Source organism: Rhinatrema bivittatum, chromosome 12 (assembly GCF_901001135.1).
Source record: "Rhinatrema bivittatum chromosome 12, aRhiBiv1.1, whole genome shotgun sequence".
Taxonomy (NCBI): domain Eukaryota; kingdom Metazoa; phylum Chordata; class Amphibia; order Gymnophiona; family Rhinatrematidae; genus Rhinatrema; species Rhinatrema bivittatum.
In genome coordinates, this window is record NC_042626.1 from 3148670 (window position 1) to 3170715 (window position 22046).

The 22046-nt window shown below is 50.4% G+C and overlaps 1 protein-coding gene across 1 annotated transcript; it reads right to left on the reverse strand.

Moving 5' to 3' along the window:
- Window positions 1–23: 23 nt before the first annotated feature.
- On the reverse strand, window positions 24–14690 carry REN (renin). The gene is given in 11 exon segments (XM_029574138.1): window positions 24–695; window positions 4334–4432; window positions 6359–6503; window positions 6784–6869; window positions 6871–6907; window positions 7481–7489; window positions 9669–9865; window positions 10005–10123; window positions 13321–13444; window positions 14389–14542; window positions 14616–14690. Coding segments are annotated over 11 exon segments (1194 nt in total). The 5' UTR covers window positions 14678–14690; the 3' UTR covers window positions 24–533.
- Between the last annotated feature and the right edge of the window lie 7356 nt (window positions 14691–22046).

Here is a 22046-nt window from a genome sequence, read left to right on the forward strand (position 1 = left end):
AGAAACAGAACCGAATTCATTGCCAAAGACAGAACGTGTTTACTTGGCAGGATCTGATGGCAGATAAAGAGACTTGGCCCGTTTGGTCTGGTCTTTCACCCCACACCTAGTGCATTACAATCCTTGCCCCTACATTTTCAGACAGAAGACAATAAAAGGCTTAAAGCACCCCTCCCCCAGTCATTAACCACGGATACTCCAGCCTCAGTCCCGTCCAGAGAGAACAACTCTCCAGGTCCATGGCCCCAATGGACTACTTGGTTGCTTTGGGGCTTCCCAGGCAGCATAGCAGGGTTTGCTGGTGCACGGGAGACCCGACGGCAGGGTCCACTTCGGTTGCAGGAGGACCTTTACTGGAGATGTAAGTCTACTTTCTCCATCTCTGACGAGGCTTTTTTTTGCAATGCACAACCCAGCACGAGAGATTTCTGGACAAGTTCACATTACGTTTCTTTGGCTTTTAAAGTCACTTTCTTTCCAATTTCTCAGCTCCTTTTCTTTCTGTATGTCTAAGGTTGCAGAATGAGGATAAATCAGACAGATGTGGCAAAGCCGATGCGGTTGTTTTTCCGATCAAATTCAGTGTAGTACTGCCCGATGAAAGTGGCTCCAAGAAACCAGAGGGGACCGGTGGGTGGGGGGATGTCCAGGCCTGAGAAGGCCACAGTGCAGACCTCTTCTCCAAACTCAGACTGCTGCAAAGAGAAGACCCAACCCACAAATAACCATAGCAGTGACCCATCATCCTACTATCTTTCATTACTAGATACTTCTAGGACTGGAGGGATCAGGGGATGGGAGCAGGGATACAGAGCTGTCACCTATAGGACTGGAGGGATCAGGGGATGGGCGCAGGGATACAGAGCCCGTCACCTCTAGGACTGGAGGGCTCAGGGGATGGGAGCAGGGATACAGAGCCTGTCACCTCTAGGACTAGAGGAATGAGATGGGAGCAGGGATACAGAGCCTGTCACCTCTAGGACTGGAGGGAGCAGGGATACAGAGCCTGTCACCTCTAGGACTGGAGGGATCAGGGGACGGGAGCAGGGATACAGAGCCTGTCACCTCTAGGACTGGAGGGATCAGGGGACGGGAGCAGGGATACAGAGCCTGTCACCTCTAGGACTGGAGGAATGAGATGGGAGCAGGGATACAGAGCCTGTCACCTCTAGGACTGGAGGGCTCAGGGGATGGGCGCAGGGATACAGAGCCTGTCACCTCTAGGACTGGAGGGAGCAGGGATACAGAGCCTGTCACCTCTAGGATTGGAGGGATCAGGGGATGGGGGCAGGGATACAGAGCCTGTCACCTCTAGGACTGGAGGGAGCAGGGATACAGAGCCTGTCACCTCTAGGACTGGAGGAATGAGATGGGAGCAGGGATAAAGAGCCTGTCACCTCTAGGACTGGAGGGAGCAGGGATACAGAGCCTGTCACCTCTAGGACTGGAGGGATCAGGGGATGGGAGCAGGGATACAGAGCCTGTCACCTCTAGGACTGGAGGAATGAGATGGGAGCAGGGATACAGAGCCTGTCACCTCTAGGACTGGAGGGAGCAGGGATACAGAGCCTGTCACCTCTAGGACTGGAGGGATCAGGGGATGGGAGCAGGGATAAAGAACCTGTCACCTCTAGGACTGGAGAGATCAGGGGATGGGAGCAGGGATACAGAGCCTGTCACCTCTAGGACTGGAGGGCTCAGGGGATGGGAGCAGGGATACAGAGCCTGTCACCTCTGGGACTGGAGGGATCAGGGGATGGGCGCAGGGATACAGAGCCTGTCACCTCTAGGACTGGAGGGATCAGGGGATGGGGGCAGGGATACAGAGCCTGTCACCTCTAGGACTGGAGGGATCAGGGGACAGGAGCAGGGATACAGAGCCTGGCACCTCTAGGACTGGAGGGATCAGGGAATGGGAGTAGGGATACAGAGCCTGTCACCTCTAGGACTGGAGGGATCAGGGGACGGGAGCAGGGATACAGAGCCTGTCACCTCTAGGACTGGAGGGATCAGGGGATGGGTGCAGGGATACAGAGCCTGTCACCTCTAGGACTGGAGGGATCAGGGGATGGGAGCAGGGATACAGAGCCTGTCACCTCTAGGACTGGAGGGAGCAGGGGATGGGAGCAGGGATACAGAGCCTGTCACCTCTAGGACTGGAGGGATCAGGGAATGGGAGTAGGGATACAGAGCCTGTCACCTCTAGGACTGGAGGGATCAGGGGACGGGAGCAGGGATACAGAGCCTGTCACCTCTAGGACTGGAGGGCTCAGGGGATGGGCGCAGGGATACAGAGCCTGTCACCTCTAGGACTGGAGGGCTCAGGGGATGGGCGCAGGGATACAGAGCTGTCACCTCTAGGACTGGAGGGATCAGGGGATGGGAGCAGGGATACAGAGCCTGGCACCTCTAGGACTGGAGGGATCAGGGGATGGGAGCAGGGATACAGAGCCTGTCACCTCTAGGACTGGAGGGCTCAGGGGATGGGCGCAGGGATACAGAGCTGTCACCTCTAGGACTGGAGGGATCAGGGGATGGGAGCAGGGATACAGAGCCTGGCACCTCTAGGACTGGAGGGATCAGGGGATCGGTGCAGGGATACGGAGCCTATCACCTCTGGGACTGGAGGGAGCAGGGGATGGGAGCAGGGATACAGAGCCTGGCACCTCTAGGACTGGAGGGATCAGGGGATGGGAGCAGGGATACAGAGCCTGTCACCTCTAGGACTGAAGGGATCAGGGGATGGGAACAGGGATACAGAGCCTGTCACCTCTAGGACTGGAGGGATCAGGGGATGGGAGCAGGGATACAGAGCCTGTCACCTCTAGGACTGGAGGGATCAGGGGATGGGAGCAGGGATACAGAGCCTGTCACCTCTAGGACTGGAGGGCTCAGGGGATGGGCGCAGGGATACAGAGCCTGTCACCTCTAGGACTGGAGGGCTCAGGGGATGGGCGCAGGGATAAAGAGCTGTCACCTCTAGGACTGGAGGGATCAGGGGATGGGAGCAGGGATACAGAGCCTGTCACCTCTAGGACTGGAGGGATCAGGGGATGGGAGCAGGGATACAGAGCCTGTCACCTCTAGGACTGGAGGGATCAGGGGATGGGGGCAGGGATACAGAGCCTGTCACCTCTAGGACTGGAGGGAGCAGGGGATGGGAGCAGGGATACTGAGCCTGTCACCTCTAGGACTGGAGGGCTCAGGGGATGGGCGCAGGGATACAGAGCCTGTCACCTCTAGGACTGGAGGGTTCAGGGGATGGGAGCAGGGATACAGAGCCTGTCACCTCTAGGACTGGAGGGATCAGGGGATGGGAGCAGGGATACAGAGCCTGTCACCTCTAGGACTGGAGGGCTCAGGGGATGGGCGCAGGGATACAGAGCCTGTCACCTCTAGGACTGGAGGGATCAGGGGTTGGGAGCAGGGATACAGAGCCTGTCAACTCTAGGACTGGAGGGAGCAGGGGATGGGAGCAGGGATACAGAGCCTGTCACCTCTAGGACTGGAGGGATCAGGGGATGGGAGCAGGGATACAGAGCCTGTCACCTCTAGGACTGGAGGGATGAGGGGTTGGGTGCAGGGATACAGAGCCTGTCACCTCTAGGACTGGAGGGAGCAGGGGATGGGAGCAGGGATACAGAGCCAGTCAACTCTAGGACTGGAGGGATCAGGGGATGGGCACAGGGATACAGAGCCTGTCACCTCTAGGACTGGAGGGATCAGGGGATGGGAGCAAGGATACAGAGCCTGTCACCTCTAGGACTGGAGGGATCAGGGGATGGGCACAGGGATACAGAGCCTGTCACCTCTAGGACTGGAGGGATCAGGGGCTGGGAGCAGGGATACAGAGCTGTCACCTCTAGGACTGGAGGGCTCAGGGGATGGGTGCAGGGATACAGAGGCTCATGGGAGGGGTGCAGGTATACATACTTTCCCACCAACATCATTTTGTGCTCTGCTCTCTTTTTCCTGCCTTCCTTGTTTATAACTTTGGTTTCTAAAGCAGGTATGGATATGAGAGAGCTCTCTTCATGTAGACGCAGGTCTGACTTCTCTACTGATTCCCTTAGGAAGGCAGGACCACATCTCCCTGCATTAAAAGCAGGGCTGGCTCAGCTTTGCCCCCTGACCCGGAGCTCAGCATTGGGGTGTGCAAGGCTAGGGAGGTCATACTGGCAGGGGGAGAGAGCAAACTTAGCACCAGCATTTGGGGATTTCCCCTCTCTCCCATATCCTGCAAACTATTCCTAGGACATGCAGCGTGCCAGAGAGCAGCACCATCCCATGGCTGGGACCCAGCGCCAGCCACCTTGGCCTTCTCTGTACCTACCCGCAGGATGTAAGCCTGGCCACTCAGTGTGTAGCTTCGTCCCCCCATGTGGAAGGAAATGTCAGGCAGATGTGCAACTTTGTCACAGTCTACGATGTACTGGAAGGAGAGAAGAAGACGGTTATGCACGTTGTCTGCAGTAGAGGGCACCAGCAGACCTCCTAACGGACCCAGGTGGCAGCAGCAAGACAAAACGCGAGCCACACACACGCAGGGAGTCAGCTCTCTGCCCTCACACACACACGCAGGGAGTCAGCTCTCTGCCCTCACACACACATGCAGGGAGTCAGCTCTCTGCCCTCACACACACACACGCAGGGAGTCAGCTCTCTGCCCTCACACACACACACCCAGGGAGTCAGCTCTCTGCCGTCACACACACACATGCAGGGAGTCATCTCTCTGCCCTCACACACACACGCAGGGAGTCAGCTCTCTGCCCTCACACACACACAAGCAGGGAGTCAGCTCTCTGCCCTCACACACACACACCCAGTGAGTCAGCTCTCTGCCCTCACACACACACGCAGGGAGTCAGCTCTCTGCCCTCACACACACATGCAGGGAGTCAGCTCTCTGCCCTCACACACACACAAGCAGGGAGTCATCTCTCTGCCCTCACACACACACACCCAGGGAGTCAGCTCTCTGCCCTCACACACACACGCAGGGAGTCAGCTCTCTGCCCTCACACACACATGCAGGGAGTCAGCTCTCTGCCCTCACACACACACACCCAGGGAGTCAGCTCTCTGCCCTCACACACACACGCAGGGAGTCAGCTCTCTGCCCTCACACACACACACCCAGGGAGTCAGCTCTCTGCCCTCACACACACATGCAGGGAGTCAGCTCTCTGCCCTCACACACACACACCCAGGGAGTCAGCTCTCTGCCCTCACACACACACATGCAGGGAGTCAGCTCTCTGCCCTCACACACACACGCAGGGAGTCAGCTCTCTGCCCTCACACACACACAAGCAGGGAGTCAGCTCTCTGCCCTCACACACACACGCAGGGAGTCAGCTCTCTGCCCTCACACACACACACGCAGGGAGTCAGCTCTCTGCCCTCACACACACACCCAGGGAGTCAGCTCTCTGCCCTCACACACACACACGCAGGGAGTCAGCTCTCTGCCCTCACACACACACCCAGGGAGTCAGCTCTCTGCCCTCACACACACACGCAGGGAGTCAGCTCTCTGCCCTCACACACACACACGCAGGGAGTCAGCTCTCTGCCCTCACACACACACACCCAGGGAGTCAGCTCTCTGCCGTCACACACACACATGCAGGGAGTCAGCTCTCTGCCCTCACACACACACGCAGGGAGTCAGCTCTCTGCCCTCACCACACACACAAGCAGGGAGTCAGCTCTCTGCCCTCACACACACACACCCAGGGAGTCAGCTCTCTGCCCTCACACACACACGCAGGGAGTCAGCTCTCTGCCCTCACACACACACAAGCAGGGAGTCATCTCTCTGCCCTCACACACACACACCCAGGGAGTCAGCTCTCTGCCCTCACACACACACGCAGGGAGTCAGCTCTCTGCCCTCACACACACATGCAGGGAGTCAGCTCTCTGCCCTCACACACACACACCCAGGGAGTCAGCTCTCTGCCCTCACACACACATGCAGGGAGTCAGCTCTCTGCCCTCACACACACACGCAGGGAGTCAGTTCTCTGCCCTCACACACACACACCCAGGGAGTCAGCTCTCTGCCCTCACACACACACATGCAGGGAGTCAGCTCTCTGCCCTCACACACACACGCAGGGAGTCAGCTCTCTGCCCTCACACACACATGCAGGCTCTCTCCTGAGGTCCAGGACAGTTCTGTGGCCGGAGCGCAGCACAAGCGTGCACCATCCTGGACCTGGAGCTCTGATCCCACGCAGGAGGAAAGCTTCCCAGGGGAACCTAATGTGATCTGAGATGTGGCTTTCCAGGCATGCACTATACACGGGTTGCACTGCAGAATCAGAAAGGAGAATTCTTCTTTACTGACCTCTCCTTCAGCTAGTTCAGTAGCCCCAATGGCTTTCATCAGTACAGATACCGAGCCTGCTGGGCCAGTGATGTAAGAAGCCCCCGTGTCCACGGCCACTGTACACCCTTCCATACAGAAGAGAGTCTCGGCCCCAACGGCCACCCTGCAGAACAGAGAAGAGCCTGATGGATCCCTGCAGCCTGGGCACCTAGCAGAGCCTGCCCTCCCTGGCCATTGGGACCCCTGTGCTGAAGGACGGGGCAGAGTTAGGGCAATGGCATGCCAGGTAAGGGATGGGAGAGACAGGAAAGGTAATGAAAGGTCCAGGACTGGGGGGCAGGGGGCTGCAGGCTGGGCCCCTGACAGTGCCACAGTGAGAGCTGCTCTAAGGCTCTGCTTCTCTCCGGCCGAATGCAGAGAAATCCTGCAGCGCTACTACTCACCCTTTCAAGCTGATCTGCCAGAAGCCCTTCTTAATGACATCCAGGTACTGGAAACTTCCAGTGTAATGGGACTGGTCAGACCCCCCCCAGGATGATCTCCCCACCAGGCTTCAGATGAGTATCCCTGTCATGCACACAGAAATCAGTCAGTAGCCTCCTCTCTCTGCATGGTTGCCCAGCACTCTGTCGCAGCCCCACTGGCCATGCTGAGCCCAGACCCAGAACGCCCTGGAATCCAGGCCATGCGGTGAGTGCAGTGCACGGTGCTAGGACAGAGAGTGCAGAGGTCATGCAGTGCCCAGCGCTGATGCCCTTACTCCGGGTGCTCCAGGGCATGACCACTTCTGCTAAATTCTCAGCTTCCCCCTAACACACATGGACTAAAGGCGAATAATCAAGGGAAAATGCTGCTTTTATGACCATAACTCCAGAGCCCAGCATCGAGTGTCCAGGAAGCTGAATGCTCCGAGATGGGAGGGAGAAACCCCAGCCTACTGCTCTGAGGTCCTTCTGAGGGGAGGGGGCATTGCTTCTGGCACCATCCCAGGGTTTGGGGTGGGGGGAGGGGGATCAACGCTTCCTTACTGACCAGCACTGAGCAGGTGCAACGCGAGAGCTCGGTTACCGCAGGAAGATGGGGCAGTGTGAAAGGCATGATTGTGAGCACGTGCAAGGACTGACTGCTTTATCTTCTTACTTCGAACTTCTGTAAAAAAAGAAAAATCTAAATCACATTTTAACCAAACCAAGCATCTGTAGCCCCTTCTAATCTTCCCCACTCCCTATTACTGAGACCCTCACACACAGCTCTGCCAATGCACCTCACTCCTGCCCTGCAGCTCCCCCTGCTATTCCAGTACTGAGACCCTCACACACAGCTCTGCCAATGCTCCTCACTCCTGCCCTGCAGCACCCCCTGCTATTCCAGTACTGAGACCCTCACACACACAGCTCTGCCCATGCACCTCACTCCTGCCCTGCAGCACCCCCTGCTATTCCAGTACTGAGACCCTCACACACAGCTCTGCCAATGCACCTTACTCCTGCCCTGCAGCACCCCCTGCTATTCCAGTACTGAGACCCTCACACACAGCTCTGCCAATGCACCTCACTCCTACCCTGCAGCACCCCCTGCTATTCCAGTACTGAGACCCTCACACACAGCTCTGCCAATGCACCTTACTCCTGCCCTGCAGCACCCCCTGCTATTCCAGTACTGAGACCCTCACACACAGCTCTGCCAATGCACCTCACTCCTGCCCCTCAACACCCCCTGCTATTCCAGTACTGAGACCCTCACACACAGCTCTGCCCATGCACCTCACTCCTGCCCTGCAGCACCCCCTGCTATTCCAGTACTGAGACCCTCACACACAGCTCTGCCAATGCACCTCACTCCTGCCCCTCAACACCCCCTGCTATTCCAGTACTGAGACCCTCACACACAGCTCTGCCAATGCACCTCACTCCTGCCCTGCAGTACCTCCTACTATTCCAGTATGGAGACCCTCACACACAGCTCTGCCAATGCACCTCACTCCTGCCCTGCAGCACCCCCCTGCTATTCCAGTACTGAGACCCTCACACACAGCTCTGCCAATGCACCTTACTCCTGCCCTGCAGCACCCCCTGCTATTCCAGTACTGAGACCCTCACATATAGCTCTACCAATGCACCTCACTCCTCCCCTGCAGCACCTCCTACTATTCCAGTATGGAGACCCTCACACACAGCTCTGCCAATGCACCTCACTCCTGCCCTGCAGCACCCCCTGCTATTCCAGTACTGAGACCGTCACATATAGCTCTACCAATGCACCTCACTCCTGCCCTGCAGCAGCCCCTGCTATTCCAGTACTGAGACCCTCACACACAGCTCTGCCAATGCACCTCACTCCTGCCCTGCAGCACCCCCTGCTATTCCAGTACTGAGACCCTCACACACACAGCTCTGCCAATGCTCCTCACTCCTGCCCTGCAGCACCCCCTGCTATTCCAGTACTGAGACCCTCACACACAGCTCTGCCAATGCTCCTCACTCCTGCCCTGCAGCACCCCCTGCTATTCCAGTACTGAGACCCTCACACACAGCTCTGCCCATGCACCTCACTCCTACCCTGCAGCACCCCCTGCTATTCCAGTACTGAGACCCTCACACACAGTTCTGTCAATGCACCTCACTCCTGCCCTGCAGTACCCCCTGCTATTCCAGTACTGAGACCCTCACACACAGCTCTGCCACTGCACCTCACTCCTGCCCTGCAGCACCCCCTGCTATTCCAGTACTGAGACCCTCACACACAGCTCTGCCAATGCACTTCACTCCTACCCTGCAGCACCTCCTGCTATTCCAGTACTGAGACCCTCACACACAGCTCTGCCAATGCTCCTCACTCCTGCCCTGCAGCACCCCCTGCTATTCCAGTACTGAGACCCTCACACACACAGCTCTGCCAATGCACCTCACTCCTGCCCTGCAGTACCCGCTGCTATTCCAGTACTGAGACCCTCACACACAGCTCTGCCCATGCACCTCACTCCTGCCCTCCAGCTCCCCCTGCTATTCCAGTACTGAGACCCTCACACACAGCTCTGCCCATGCACCTCACTCCTGCCCTGCAGCACCCCCTGCTATTCCAGTACTGAGACCCTCACACACAGCTCTGCCCATGCACCTCACTCCTACCCTGCAGCACCTCCTGCTATTCCAGTACTGGGAGATTTCTGCCCTGGGGACAGGATAGTTCAGAGGCAGACGTGGATACTGTGATTCCTGGGGAGCTCTCTCACTGCTGCAGGACCAAGCGTGCAGTCTGAGCAGTAGCCATGCACTCCATGAAGTAGAATCTTTCTCTCCACCCCTGTCTCCCGAGAGTGGCCACACACCTGCTGTAATAGACTGAGAAGAGCTCTTCCTTCAGAATGTGCTCTGACAGGATCTGGTCAAACACAGGGGTGATCCCATCGATGGCCTGGCTGGGGTACCCCATGCCTAACACCCCATCGAACCTGGCAAAGATGAAGGGCAGGGCAGGCAGGGCCGTGGCTTCAGCGAAGAGCTGGATAACAGGGATGTTGGCTACCTGGGAAGAAGAGAAGAGCCTGTAAGGATCTCCGGCTTTGTCTCTCATCAAATAACCACATGACATTTATTTTTATTTTAAGCACAAAACTGTAGCTGCCCAGGCTCTGTCTCCCAGGGGTAAGTCTGACTGGACTTACTTTAACCAGGTCCTGGCTCAGGAAGCCCTTCACACTCCCTGACCCATACTGGATGGCAAAGCCGGTCCCGTTCTCCACATACGTCTTGGATTTGGAAGAGTCATAACGGTTATGAGACACTAGGAGGAATACAATGAGAAGGTAGAGTGATGAACTCACTGAGTGTGCGTTACACACACAGCACTTACCTTGTATGTCTTGTGTGTGTGTGTGTTACGCACTGATTATTCTGTATCTGAGTGGATCTTTTACATGGTGGTTATGCTCTGTGTGTGTGTGTGTTACATGCAGTTTCGTTGTATGTGTACGTATAGATGTGTGTGTGTTTCTGTTACACATTGATTATTCTGTATGTGAGTGGATCTCTTACATGGTGGTTATGCTCTATGTGTGTATGTGTTACATGCAGTTACGTTGTATGTGTATGTGTTGTATGTTTCTGTTACACATTGATTATTCTGTATGTGAGTGGATCTGTTACATGGTGGTTATGCTCTGTGTGTGTGTGTGTGTTACATGCAGTTACGTTGTATGTGTGCGTGTTGTGTGTTTCTGTTACACATTGATTATTCTGTATGTGAGTGGATCTGTTACATGGTGGTTATGCTCTGTGTGTGTGTGTGTGTGTGTTACACGCAGTTACATTGTATGTGTATGTGTTGTATGTTTCTGTTACACATTGATTATTCTGTATGTGTGTGGATCTCTTACATGGTGGTTATGCTCTGTGTGTGTGTGTGTGTGTGTTACACGCAGTTACATTGTATGTGTATGTGTTGTATGTTTCTGTTACACATTGATTATTCTGTATGTGAGTGGATCTCTTACATGGTGGTTATGCTCTGTGTGTGTGTGTGTGTTACACGCAGTTACGTTGTATGTGTGCGTGTTGTGTGTTTCTGTTACACATTGATTATTCTGTATGTGTGTGGATCTGTTACATGGTGGTTATGCTTGTGTGTGTATGTGTTACATGCAGTTACGTTGTATGTGTGCGTGTTGTGTGTTTCTGTTACACATTGATTATTCTGTATCTGAGTGGATCTGTTACATGGTGGTTATGCTTGTGTGTGTATGTGTTACATGCAGTTACGTTGTATGTGTGTGTGTTGTGTGTTTCTGTTACTCATTGATTATTCTGTATGTGAGTGGATCTCTTACATGGTGGTTATGCTTGTGTGTGTATGTGTTACATGCAGTTACGTTGTATGTGTGTGTGTTGTGTGTTTCTGTTACTCATTGATTATTCTGTATGTGAGTGGATCTCTTACATGGTGGTTATGCTCTGTGTGTATGTGTTACACGCAGTTACATTGTATGTGTATGTGTTGTATGTTTCTGTTACACATTGATTATTCTGTATGTGAGTGGATCTCTTACATGGTGGTTATGCTCTGTGTGTGTGTTACATGCAGTTACGTTGTATGTGTGCGTGTTGTGTGTTTCTGTTACACATTGATTATTCTGTATGTGAGTGGATCTCTTACATGGTGGTTATGCTCTGTGTGTGTGTGTGTGTGTGTTACACGCAGTTACGTTGTATGTGTATGTGTTGTATGTTTCTGTTACACATTGATTATTCTGTATGTGAGTGGATCTGTTACATGGTGGTTATGCTCTGTGTGTGTGTGTGTGTTACATGCAGTTACGTTGTATGTGTGCGTGTTGTGTGTTTCTGTTACACATTGATTATTCTGTATGTGAGTGGATCTGTTACATGGTGGTTATGCTCTGTGTGTGTGTGTGTGTTACACGCAGTTACATTGTATGTGTATGTGTTGTATGTTTCTGTTACACATTGATTATTCTGTATGTGTGTGGATCTCTTACATGGTGGTTATGCTCTGTGTGTGTGTGTGTGTGTTACACGCAGTTACGTTGTATGTGTGCGTGTTGTGTGTTTCTGTTACACATTGATTATTCTGTATGTGTGTGGATCTGTTACATGGTGGTTATGCTTGTGTGTGTATGTGTTACATGCAGTTACGTTGTATGTGTGCGTGTTGTGTGTTTCTGTTACACATTGATTATTCTGTATCTGAGTGGATCTTTTACATGGTGGTTATGCTCTGTGTGTGTGTGTGTGTGTGTTACATGCAGTTACATTGTATGTGTATGTGTTCTATGTTTCTGTTACACATTGATTATTCTGTATGTGAGTGGATCTGTTACATGGTGGTTATGCTCTGTGTGTGTGTGTGTGTGTTACACGCAGTTACATTGTATGTGTATGTGTTGTATGTTTCTGTTACACATTGATTATTCTGTATGTGTGTGGATCTCTTACATGGTGGTTATGCTCTGTGTGTGTGTGTGTGTTACACGCAGTTACGTTGTATGTGTGCGTGTTGTGTGTTTCTGTTACACATTGATTATTCTGTATGTGTGTGGATCTGTTACATGGTGGTTATGCTTGTGTGTGTATGTGTTACATGCAGTTACGTTGTATGTGTGTGTGTTGTGTGTTTCTGTTACTCATTGATTATTCTGTATGTGAGTGGATCTCTTACATGGTGGTTATGCTCTGTGTGTATGTGTTACACGCAGTTACATTGTATGTGTATGTGTTGTATGTTTCTGTTACACATTGATTATTCTGTATGTGAGTGGATCTCTTACATGGTGGTTATGCTCTGTGTGTGTGTGTGTGTTACATGCAGTTACGTTGTATGTGTGCGTGTTGTGTGTTTCTGTTACACATTGATTATTCTGTATGTGTGTGGATCTGTTACATGGTGGTTATGCTTGTGTGTGTATGTGTTACATGCAGTTACGTTGTATGTGTGTGTGTTGTGTGTTTCTGTTACTCATTGATTATTCTGTATGTGAGTGGATCTCTTACATGGTGGTTATGCTCTGTGTGTATGTGTTACACGCAGTTACATTGTATGTGTATGTGTTGTATGTTTCTGTTACACATTGATTATTCTGTATGTGAGTGGATCTCTTACATGGTGGTTATGCTCTGTGTGTGTGTTACATGCAGTTACGTTGTATGTGTGCGTGTTGTGTGTTTCTGTTACACATTGATTATTCTGTATGTGTGTGGATCTCTTACATGGTGGTTATGCTCTGTGTGTGTGTTACAGAGCAGTTATGCCCTGGGTGTGTATGTTACACAGTGGATACTCTGTGAATTTGTGTACGTATTACACAATGAGTACTGTTTGTGTCTCTATTAGTGGGAGGATGGTCAGGCATTATAACCTATTTTTCTAACTGCACATCCTGCCTCTCTGACACTCCATCTCCCTTCCAACATTCCTACAATAGAAACTTCTCAAATCTCGACAATCCCCACCTCCGCTGGTCTTACCGCAGGCGCTGTAAAGGGGGGAGCAGCTGTGTGATGGCACCCAAAGGTTCGCTGAGCCTGTGTCAAACACCACTTTGAAAGTCTGTGCAGGACAGCCTATGTCGATCTCACCGAAGTACTGAGTCTAAAGATGAGAGATGGACAGTATGGGATGGAAGGAAGGAATGTAAGCACCATGGGATGATAGTGATTATTCAGGGACCCTAACACATTCATCCCATGGTGTACCAAGGCATCACTGGAAGGACACTGAGGTACAGCATGTACGCCACCATGATGGAGGAGAAGCCGAGTGGGAATCACAGGAGCTCAGGATTCAAGTCCCACCACCACTCCTTCAGTCTCCATTGCCTCAGCTCCAAACTTAGGTCTCATTTACTAAGGCTTTTCTCCTGTTCGGTGAGCCCTCTTGGTCAGTACCTGAATGTAGCTCACCTGAGTCTGCTGCAGTCATTGCCTGGGTCTCCCATGAAGCTTTACTCCCTAACCCAGCTCAGCCCTGGGGGGGTTTTCATGCTATCCATGGATTTGTGTTGCTTTTACAGAGAAACTGGAACTCCGAGTCCACAGAAGTGACTGGATCTGCTTGGCTGGTAGGACGCAATGCTCTCTTTCCCTTTTCCCTTTCTATCTTCTTTGCCCCTGCTCCGCTGCAGGTCCTCCAACCAGCACTAAGCCTGCTCTGTTCCCGTCCACATGTCCACGGAGTTTCTTTTTCATTTCATTATAAAAATGCACAAGATCTTGATACTGATACAGGGGTTCGAAAGCTAAGAGAGGGAATGGGGAGCTCAGTTGAACTCACACCCATGGCATAAAAAGCACTAGACAGAGAACAATAAGCTCACATTCATGGCACAAGGCTCACTACTACTACGTGGCACTTCTATAGTGCTACTCCACGTACAAAAGCACAGAAGAGACAGTCCCTGCTCAGTAGAGCTTAGAATCTAATCAAGACAAACCCTCAGGGCAAAAGAGACTTGGGAATGGTTAAAACCAATCAAGAGTGAGCAGGATAGCACTAGAGAGGGAATAGTGAGCTCACGCTGAGGAAGTGTGACTTACATCCAGGTAGTTGGTGAGCACTGTTTGTGCAGTGCCATTATCAGCATTGCTGGCACTGGACCGCTTCAGTTTTAGCTCTGAAAAGATGTCCGACGCTTTCAGCCCCATCGCTCGCAGGGTTTCCCGGATGGAGGGCATCTTCTTCAGTGGGATTCTGTGGAGGGAGAGAGAGAGAGCGGCAGCTGAGGGAGCCCATTCCCGCACCCCCCCTGCAGATTGGCTCTTACCGTCTGAAGGCATGCGAGGTGGTGCCCAGGAAGCAGAGGGTCAGGAAAGCCAGGCCCCGCATGGTTCCCGCTCTCGCTCCTCTGCCTCGGGGACCAGCAGAAGCCCCGGCTTTTATACAGGGACCCTTCCTGAGCGCTGGGCACAGCTCCAGCGCTGACTCTAGGATTTGGCTGCAACCTCACTTCCGGGTGAGAAGGAGACCTCCAAACTCCCACAAACAAAGGGACCCTTACTTTTCAGGTTTGATTTTATTTTTCCTGGGAATTTCAATGCTGTCACAGAAAAAAAAGACTTTTCCATTGGTTTCTCTCCTGTTTGTAATAACAACATCATTTTAACTCTGATTTTTGTTGTTGTAAAATGTTCAATAAGGGAATGAATAACATTGAAAGTCCCAAGGAAAATAAAATCCAAGTTACCAAGGAACTCCCCAGGTGTCACTTGAACACTGGGAACCTGCTGTGCCCCCCCCCCCCTCTCAGATTCCCAGGGATTTCACTTCTGCAGCTGCTTGCGTGGGGGGGGGGGGGGGGTAAGGGACCGTCCCTTCCCCCATTATTTGCTTATTTCAGTTTTGCTTTAGAAAGCAGATGTGCTGCCTAGAGAGAATGCAGATGTGCTACCTAGAGAGAATGCAGATGTGATGCCTAGAGAGAAGGCAGATGTGCTGCCTGCAGATTCTGCATTTTGAAAAGGGGAAGGCGATTCATTGCCGTTGTGGCATGGGATGGGAAGGGGGTCCTGCTGGCAGCCCCCACCTTTATCCCAGAGGGAGAAGGGCTGATAACTAAGGTTATGAAAAGCAAGAAAGCAGAGACTTTGTCAGATCTGCTTTACAGGCTCTGGGAAAAGACTCCAGTAGGTCTGTAAGAGTAGGAGGGCTGCAAAAGCTTCTTTTTTTTTTTTTTAACTGGGAAGAAAAAAACCGACCTTCCCGTCTTCCCCGCACTCCTCCCCTCCCATCTTGCAGCAGATTTAACTTCTCACTAAGGGTCAGGGGCTGGCTCCGAGGTTTCTGTTCCCACAGTCTGCCCCAAGCACAGCCCTGAGGGCCATTCCCAAAGCCTTCTGCCCCCAGTGCAGAGGCCAGGGGCAGGATGGGGGCACGCATGCAGGGCTGAGAGCTGGCAGTGACGACAAAGCTTGGCTTCTAGCAGAGGCGGGAGCACTACCTTCACATTCCCTGCTCCCCTCCTCCTTCTCTCACACATTCTGAATAAGCACAGAAATAAAAGAAGAGAAGAAATATAGAAACAAATCCAGCCAAGACTTATTCAGCTAACTCGACAGGATATTCGGTGGCATGGCTGACTGTACTGTGAACATCACCAAATAAATTGCTAGCTAGCCGGATTTATTTATTTATTTATTTATTTATTTAACATTTCTTTTATACCGATATCCGTTCGCACATCGTATCGGTTCACAGTGAACAAAAAACCATTGGGCAGTGCCCGTACATATAACAGATAACATAATATAATATGATGAACTAGGCAACATATAAATAATTTTTGGGAGGAGCCTTACCCAGCTATTGGGCAGGTGCATTCATTTATATTCAGATACTTTATGTATAGCCATGCCCTAAGGGAACCATAAAAGGCTTTCCAGTGATAAAACGAAGGGGCAGGTGCAGGGGTGGTGGGGGGGTTAATGGGTGATCAGAAGGTGACCTGCAGGTACATTTTATGGCTCATAATGTGATAAGAAACCTCAGTCTTTTCTTAAGTCCGACCTTGTCGGTTCCCCAGTGTCTGATCATTTTCTCTTCAACACTCCTTTATTTGTTTGACCTCATTAAGTCATCGTACCTGTGGATGTATTATATGTTCATCATGTGGTTTGGAACCATGGGATATAAAATGGCTTAATAAGTAAATAAATAAATCGGTCCTGCATTCCTGGATTGTGTTCCATTTTCCTTCAATTATCCTGATCATAAGGCCCTGGATGCTGTGGTCCGATTCAGAAACGTGCTCCCCCACAGCGGTGTCAGCCTGGGCTTGCCTGTGGGGTGTCTGGGTGACGTCTCTGGCCGGTCTCACTACATTTTCTGCCTCCAGTGATGGAGGCTACATTATAAGAGGAGCATAAATAGCATCCCCTTAGGGCAAATGTCTTTCTCCTGTAGGTTTCTGTGGGTCCTGTGATATGTGAAAGCTTTAAGATGCATTTCAAAACATTACAGAATAGATATTCGTAGCCTATATGGCTAAGTAACTTATCCAGCTAATCAGTAGCACGACAATGCCACTGAACACCCACGTAGAAGTTTCTACTTACCCGGATAAGTTGTATCTGTCCAAGTTTAGATCTGTTATTAGGCAGGAGGGTCTTGATGACATGAAGAAGGACTTACTGGTAAACCTGCATATGTTAGAAATGCACAGAAAGTGATTTACCCAGTGTAAGTGCTACTTACATTTTGTGTATAAATTCTCCACACATATATTTTTACAGTATAAAGTAAAAAAACAAGTGTAGAGCAGTTCAGTGCCATCTAGTTGCATACATTCAGACTTATCTGACTAATTTGAATGTCTATTCACACATATTTAATAAAAACACGCAAATGTTGCAGGGAAGAATTATGTGGATTTTCTAACTCACGCAGGTTATAAAAGAATGGGATACATGCGCACGCAGATTTATTTTTATTTATTTGCTTTTTTATACCGACATTGATTGGGGTATATCACATCGGTTTACATGCTAACAAGGAGACTAATAAGATTACGGGATCTTATTATTTTTACATTGTAACCATATAACCAAATAACATCAAATTTGCAGATGATATAAAACTATTCAGAGTAGTTAAATCACAAGCAGACTGTGATACATTGCAGGAGGACCTTGCAAGACTGGAAGATTGGGCATCCAATGGCAGATGAAATTTAATGTGGATAAGTGCAAGGTGATGCATATAGGGAAAAATAACCGTTGCTGTAGTTACACGATGTTAGGTTCCATATTAGGAGCTACCACCCAGGAAAAAGATCTAGGCATCATAGTGGATAATACTTTAAAATCATCGGCTCAGTGTGCTGCAGCAGTCAAAAAAGCAAACAGAATGTTGGGAATTATTAGGAAGGGAATGGTTAACAAAACGGAAAATGTCATAATGCCTCTGTATCGCTCCATGGTGAGACCGCACCTTGAATACTGTGTACAATTCTGGTCGCCGCATCTCAAAAAAGATATAGTTGCGATGGAGAAGGTACAGAGAAGGGCAACCAAAATGATAAAGGGGATGGAACAGCTTCCCTATGAGGATAGGCTGAAGAGATTAGGGCTGTTCAGCTTGGAGAAGAGACGGCTGAGGGGGGATATGATAGAGGTCTTTAAGATCATGAGAGGTCTTGAACGAGTAGATGTGACTCGGTTATTTTCACTTTCGAATAATAGAAGGACTAGGGGGCATTCCATGAAGTTAGCAAGTAGCACATTTAAGACTAATCGGAGAAAATTCTTTTTCACTCAACGCACAATAAAGCTCTGGAATTTGTTGCCAGAGGATGTGGTTAGTGCAGTTAGTGTAGCTGGGTTTAAAAAAGGTTTGGATAAGTTCTTGGAGGAGAAGTCCATTAACTGCTATTAATCAATTTTACTTAGGGAATAGCCACTGCTATTAATTGCATCAGTAGCATGGGATCTTCTTAGTGTTTGGGTAATTGCCAGGTTCTTGTGGCCTGGTTTTGGCCTCTGTTGGAAACAGGATGCTGGGCTTGATGGACCCTTGGTCTGACCCAGCATGGCAATTTCTTATGTTCTTATGTTCTTATGGAACCATATAACCATAAAAAAAAAGCAAATAAAATAGTACAAAGGTCCCAGAGTGGTAAAAGGAAAGACTTAAAAAGTACAAGGACAACACCAAAGACAATGCCCACGTTCTGATGCTGATCCATACTCTCTCTGTCAAATTTCATGTCTGGCCTGAGGCAGTTCACTGCTCTTTCCCCCGGGGGTTATACAGAGGTTTTCATGCTCATTTTTGTCTAGTAAGTTTTGGATTCTCTCAGCTTTGGGAATTGTGTTTCTCTTCTACCTTTGTATTTTGCACAATTTAGGCTGTAAAAGGACCCCCAACCCCTTAAAGTGTGTCCTGCTCTACTTTAGCAGCACAGTTTGGGCAAGGGAAGTTTTATGGTTTAGTTTTCTTATCTAACATATGTTGCACTTGTAATACTGTTGAATGACCACTGGATGGCGTTTTGTGAGATCTGAGCAGAATGATGCGTTAATGCTGTTGGGTTTAATGGGTGCTGTGTTGGTCCCCTCTAAGATTGTGGGTGTACATGATTGATGGAAGATGATTATGTGGGAGGTACAGATTGGGAGGCGTTGGCAGGAGTTAGCCCTTTTCTAAATTGGAGGGACCTCCAGAATGTAGTGACCTGGAGTGGTGGGCGTGGAGATCACCTCAGTATGGAGTGGGGCACGTCCCCTGAAGAAAAGAGGCCTGAGGCTGTGGAGTGGAAGAAGGGTTTCCTTCCCCTGAGGAAATGACCTAGCGGAAAGATGAGGAGTGCCCCATGAAGGATACTGGGGAGAGCTGCATGCTGCTGGAAGGAAGAAGTGGAGAGATTGGAGTAGAAGGTCAGCTGAAGAGGGAGTCCTAAGGGGGTGAACGTCATTTCCCACAAGAGGAATCTGGGAGTATTGTACCGTCCCCTGTGGTTTGGGGTGGGTTGAGATATGGAGAGAACAGAATACCAGATGGTGGTGGAAATGGGAGAAGTGTGGGGAGAAGAATGTGCAGGTGAAGGCGGAGGGATTGAGTGACGACGGCTTTGGGTTGTTTGTATCCCATGAATTCTGTTTATGCAGTATTTCTATGCCTACCCTATGCTATTCCTGTACACGGAGGTTGGATTAAAACCAGAAATAAAGTTAAGAGCTCTGTTTATCTGCAAGTGGAGCCTCTCCGCGTATTGCCTTATCGGTGCCAGTAGGGGAGAGTTTTGAGGGCCAAGGATGATGGGTGTTCTCCCTGAGCAGTTTAGAGAGAGAAATGTCCCCCTGCTGGCTCCATTCAAGGCCACGTCACTATTGAAGCAGATGGGTCCCTATTCAATGGGGAAAATCCTCTCACCATTTTATGTGCCCCAGGGTGGGGTTACAAGGAGGAAACACATTTCTGGGTCTCTTTCTCCAGGGTTGCCCTGCATGCAGTCTCTGCCTTCTTGGGGGTTCCAGTTCAGCTTCAGTCTGCATATTTCTTTTTCTAATTTGTGGTCCCTTATCCGATATTTGGTGAGGATCGTGTTCTGTGTCTGTGACTGAGGCGAGGGATTCTGCTAGTGTGGAGGCTCTCTGTAGGGATCTGTCACAGTCCAGCTTGTTCTGTTAGCCCAGTAGGAGGTGTACTGGTATTCTAGGGCACATTGCAATATTTAATGTGCCATCTTTCTGTAGGTAGGGTTGTTGTTTGTGTTGTGGATGTTTCAGTGCTCGTTTGCTGTATGGGTGCTGAGTGTATTTTTTGCAGGGTTTTGTCTTATTTCACAGAATGCATGGTAATGTCTGTCAGTTACTGAGTGACACCGGATCTGAATATTCCTTTTCATAAGGTGAGTTTGCAGGTGAAGCATGACCTGGAACATGCTGCCTGCAGAGCTGCTACTTTCTCGTTTTCTTTCAGAAAGCTTTCATCGAGTCAGGTTCGAGCAGTGCTCTGAAGCTCTATCGGCAGTGGCTCTAGTGGTTCTGTTTGGGGGTTTATTATTATTTGTTTTCATAGTTTTTAAAATTCGTTCTTTATATAATGTCACATATTATATACATACCTGGGAACGTTTGACTTCCAGTCACCCTGGATTAGCGGAGGGGGAGAGCAGCTGCACAGTGGGACCGGATGCTCACAAATTTGTTCTCATAAACACTCTCACATGTTCACACTTACTTTCACTGCTCATTCTCTCACATTCTCACATGTCCATTTACACCTTTACTTCTGCCATTCTCCCAACACACACTCACTCACGTCTCTCCCTCTTCCATACACCCATGCTCACTTGCATTCAGCGCTCTCCTACTCACCTACATACACTCTCAGATCTCTTCTTCCTACACAAATACACACACACGCTCACTCACTCACTCACTCACGTCTCTCCTTCTTCCATACACACATGCCCACTCACTTTCACATCCATGCTCACTTGCACTCAACGCTCTCCTACTCTCCTACTCACCTACATACACTCTCAGATCTCTTCTTCCTACACAAATACACCCTCACTCACTCTCACAGACATGCTCATTCATTCTCTCTCTCCCCCCTTTCAAAACACACTAACAGCAGCAGCAGCCTCTTCCTTCTCCTCCTGCGCTGCGGAAGTGGACGCTGCCTGTTTCTTACTCCTCGTTTGATGCACGGGCAGGAAATCGCAATGTCGATTGGCCAAGGCAAACATGATGGGGCGGGCAAGTGGCTGGATACAGGAAACAGGCTGTGCAGGAGCAGGGGGTGTCACAAGGAAGCGAAGTTAAGAGTTAAAAAGGTCCGGAGATGGTAGAAATCACTGTCGAGTTCCTCCTTTTCCAGCCGTGCGAGACCAGTGATGTTCCTTTCTTCTTTCCGGGTCCAAGCAGATTGGTTCGGAGATTTCCGATATTGGCCTGGAGACCCGGTTATTCTTTTAGAATTCCGGAGTCTCCGGGCCAGATCCGGAGAGCTCCCAGGTGTGATTATATACGGGAAACAAGACAATCAACCAATCTACAACAGGCATGACTGGAAAGAAGGACATGAAGTTAGAGTTGTCTCTCTCTGACCCTGATCATTTCCTTTCATCCCCTTTCTCTGCCTCTGTTCACTCATAGCTGAGATGTCACTCTTCCTTCTTCCCCTCATGTTTTTGTTGCCACAGCTTTTTACCTCCCTAATTCTCCCTTCCATTGCTCCTCTCAGTCCTCTCTCTTCCCTCACCAATCTCAATTCCTTTCCTAATAATTCCTCTCCCTCTCCCTCCTTCCATCATCCACATGACCTCTTTCACTCTCTTCCCCCTTTCTCTCCAGACTTGGTTTGCCGTATCCCTGATCCCCTATACACTTGCTATCTTCCCTCCACCCTTCCCTCCCTTCCCATCCTGGGTCCTCTCTCATTTTATGCACCCCCTCACATAGTCTCCCCCTCTCTGCCTTCCCCATCCTATGTTGATCTCCCCCTTCCCCTACCACTTCTTGCCCCCAGTCTCCTGCTCTGTGCCCCCAACTCCATCCGTACGGCTGTGTTCCCAGCACATCCTCGGGCTTCCTATCTGCTGTATGGGGCCAGGTTTGCAGTCTGAGCTGCAGCCGAGGAAACCAATGTGGGGGGAGGGAGGTGGCAAGAGGTCATGGAGATAGGCTTAACCTCTCCAAACCCCACTGCTGTCCAGCGCACTGGCTGACCAGCCTAACGAGCGATGCAGGCA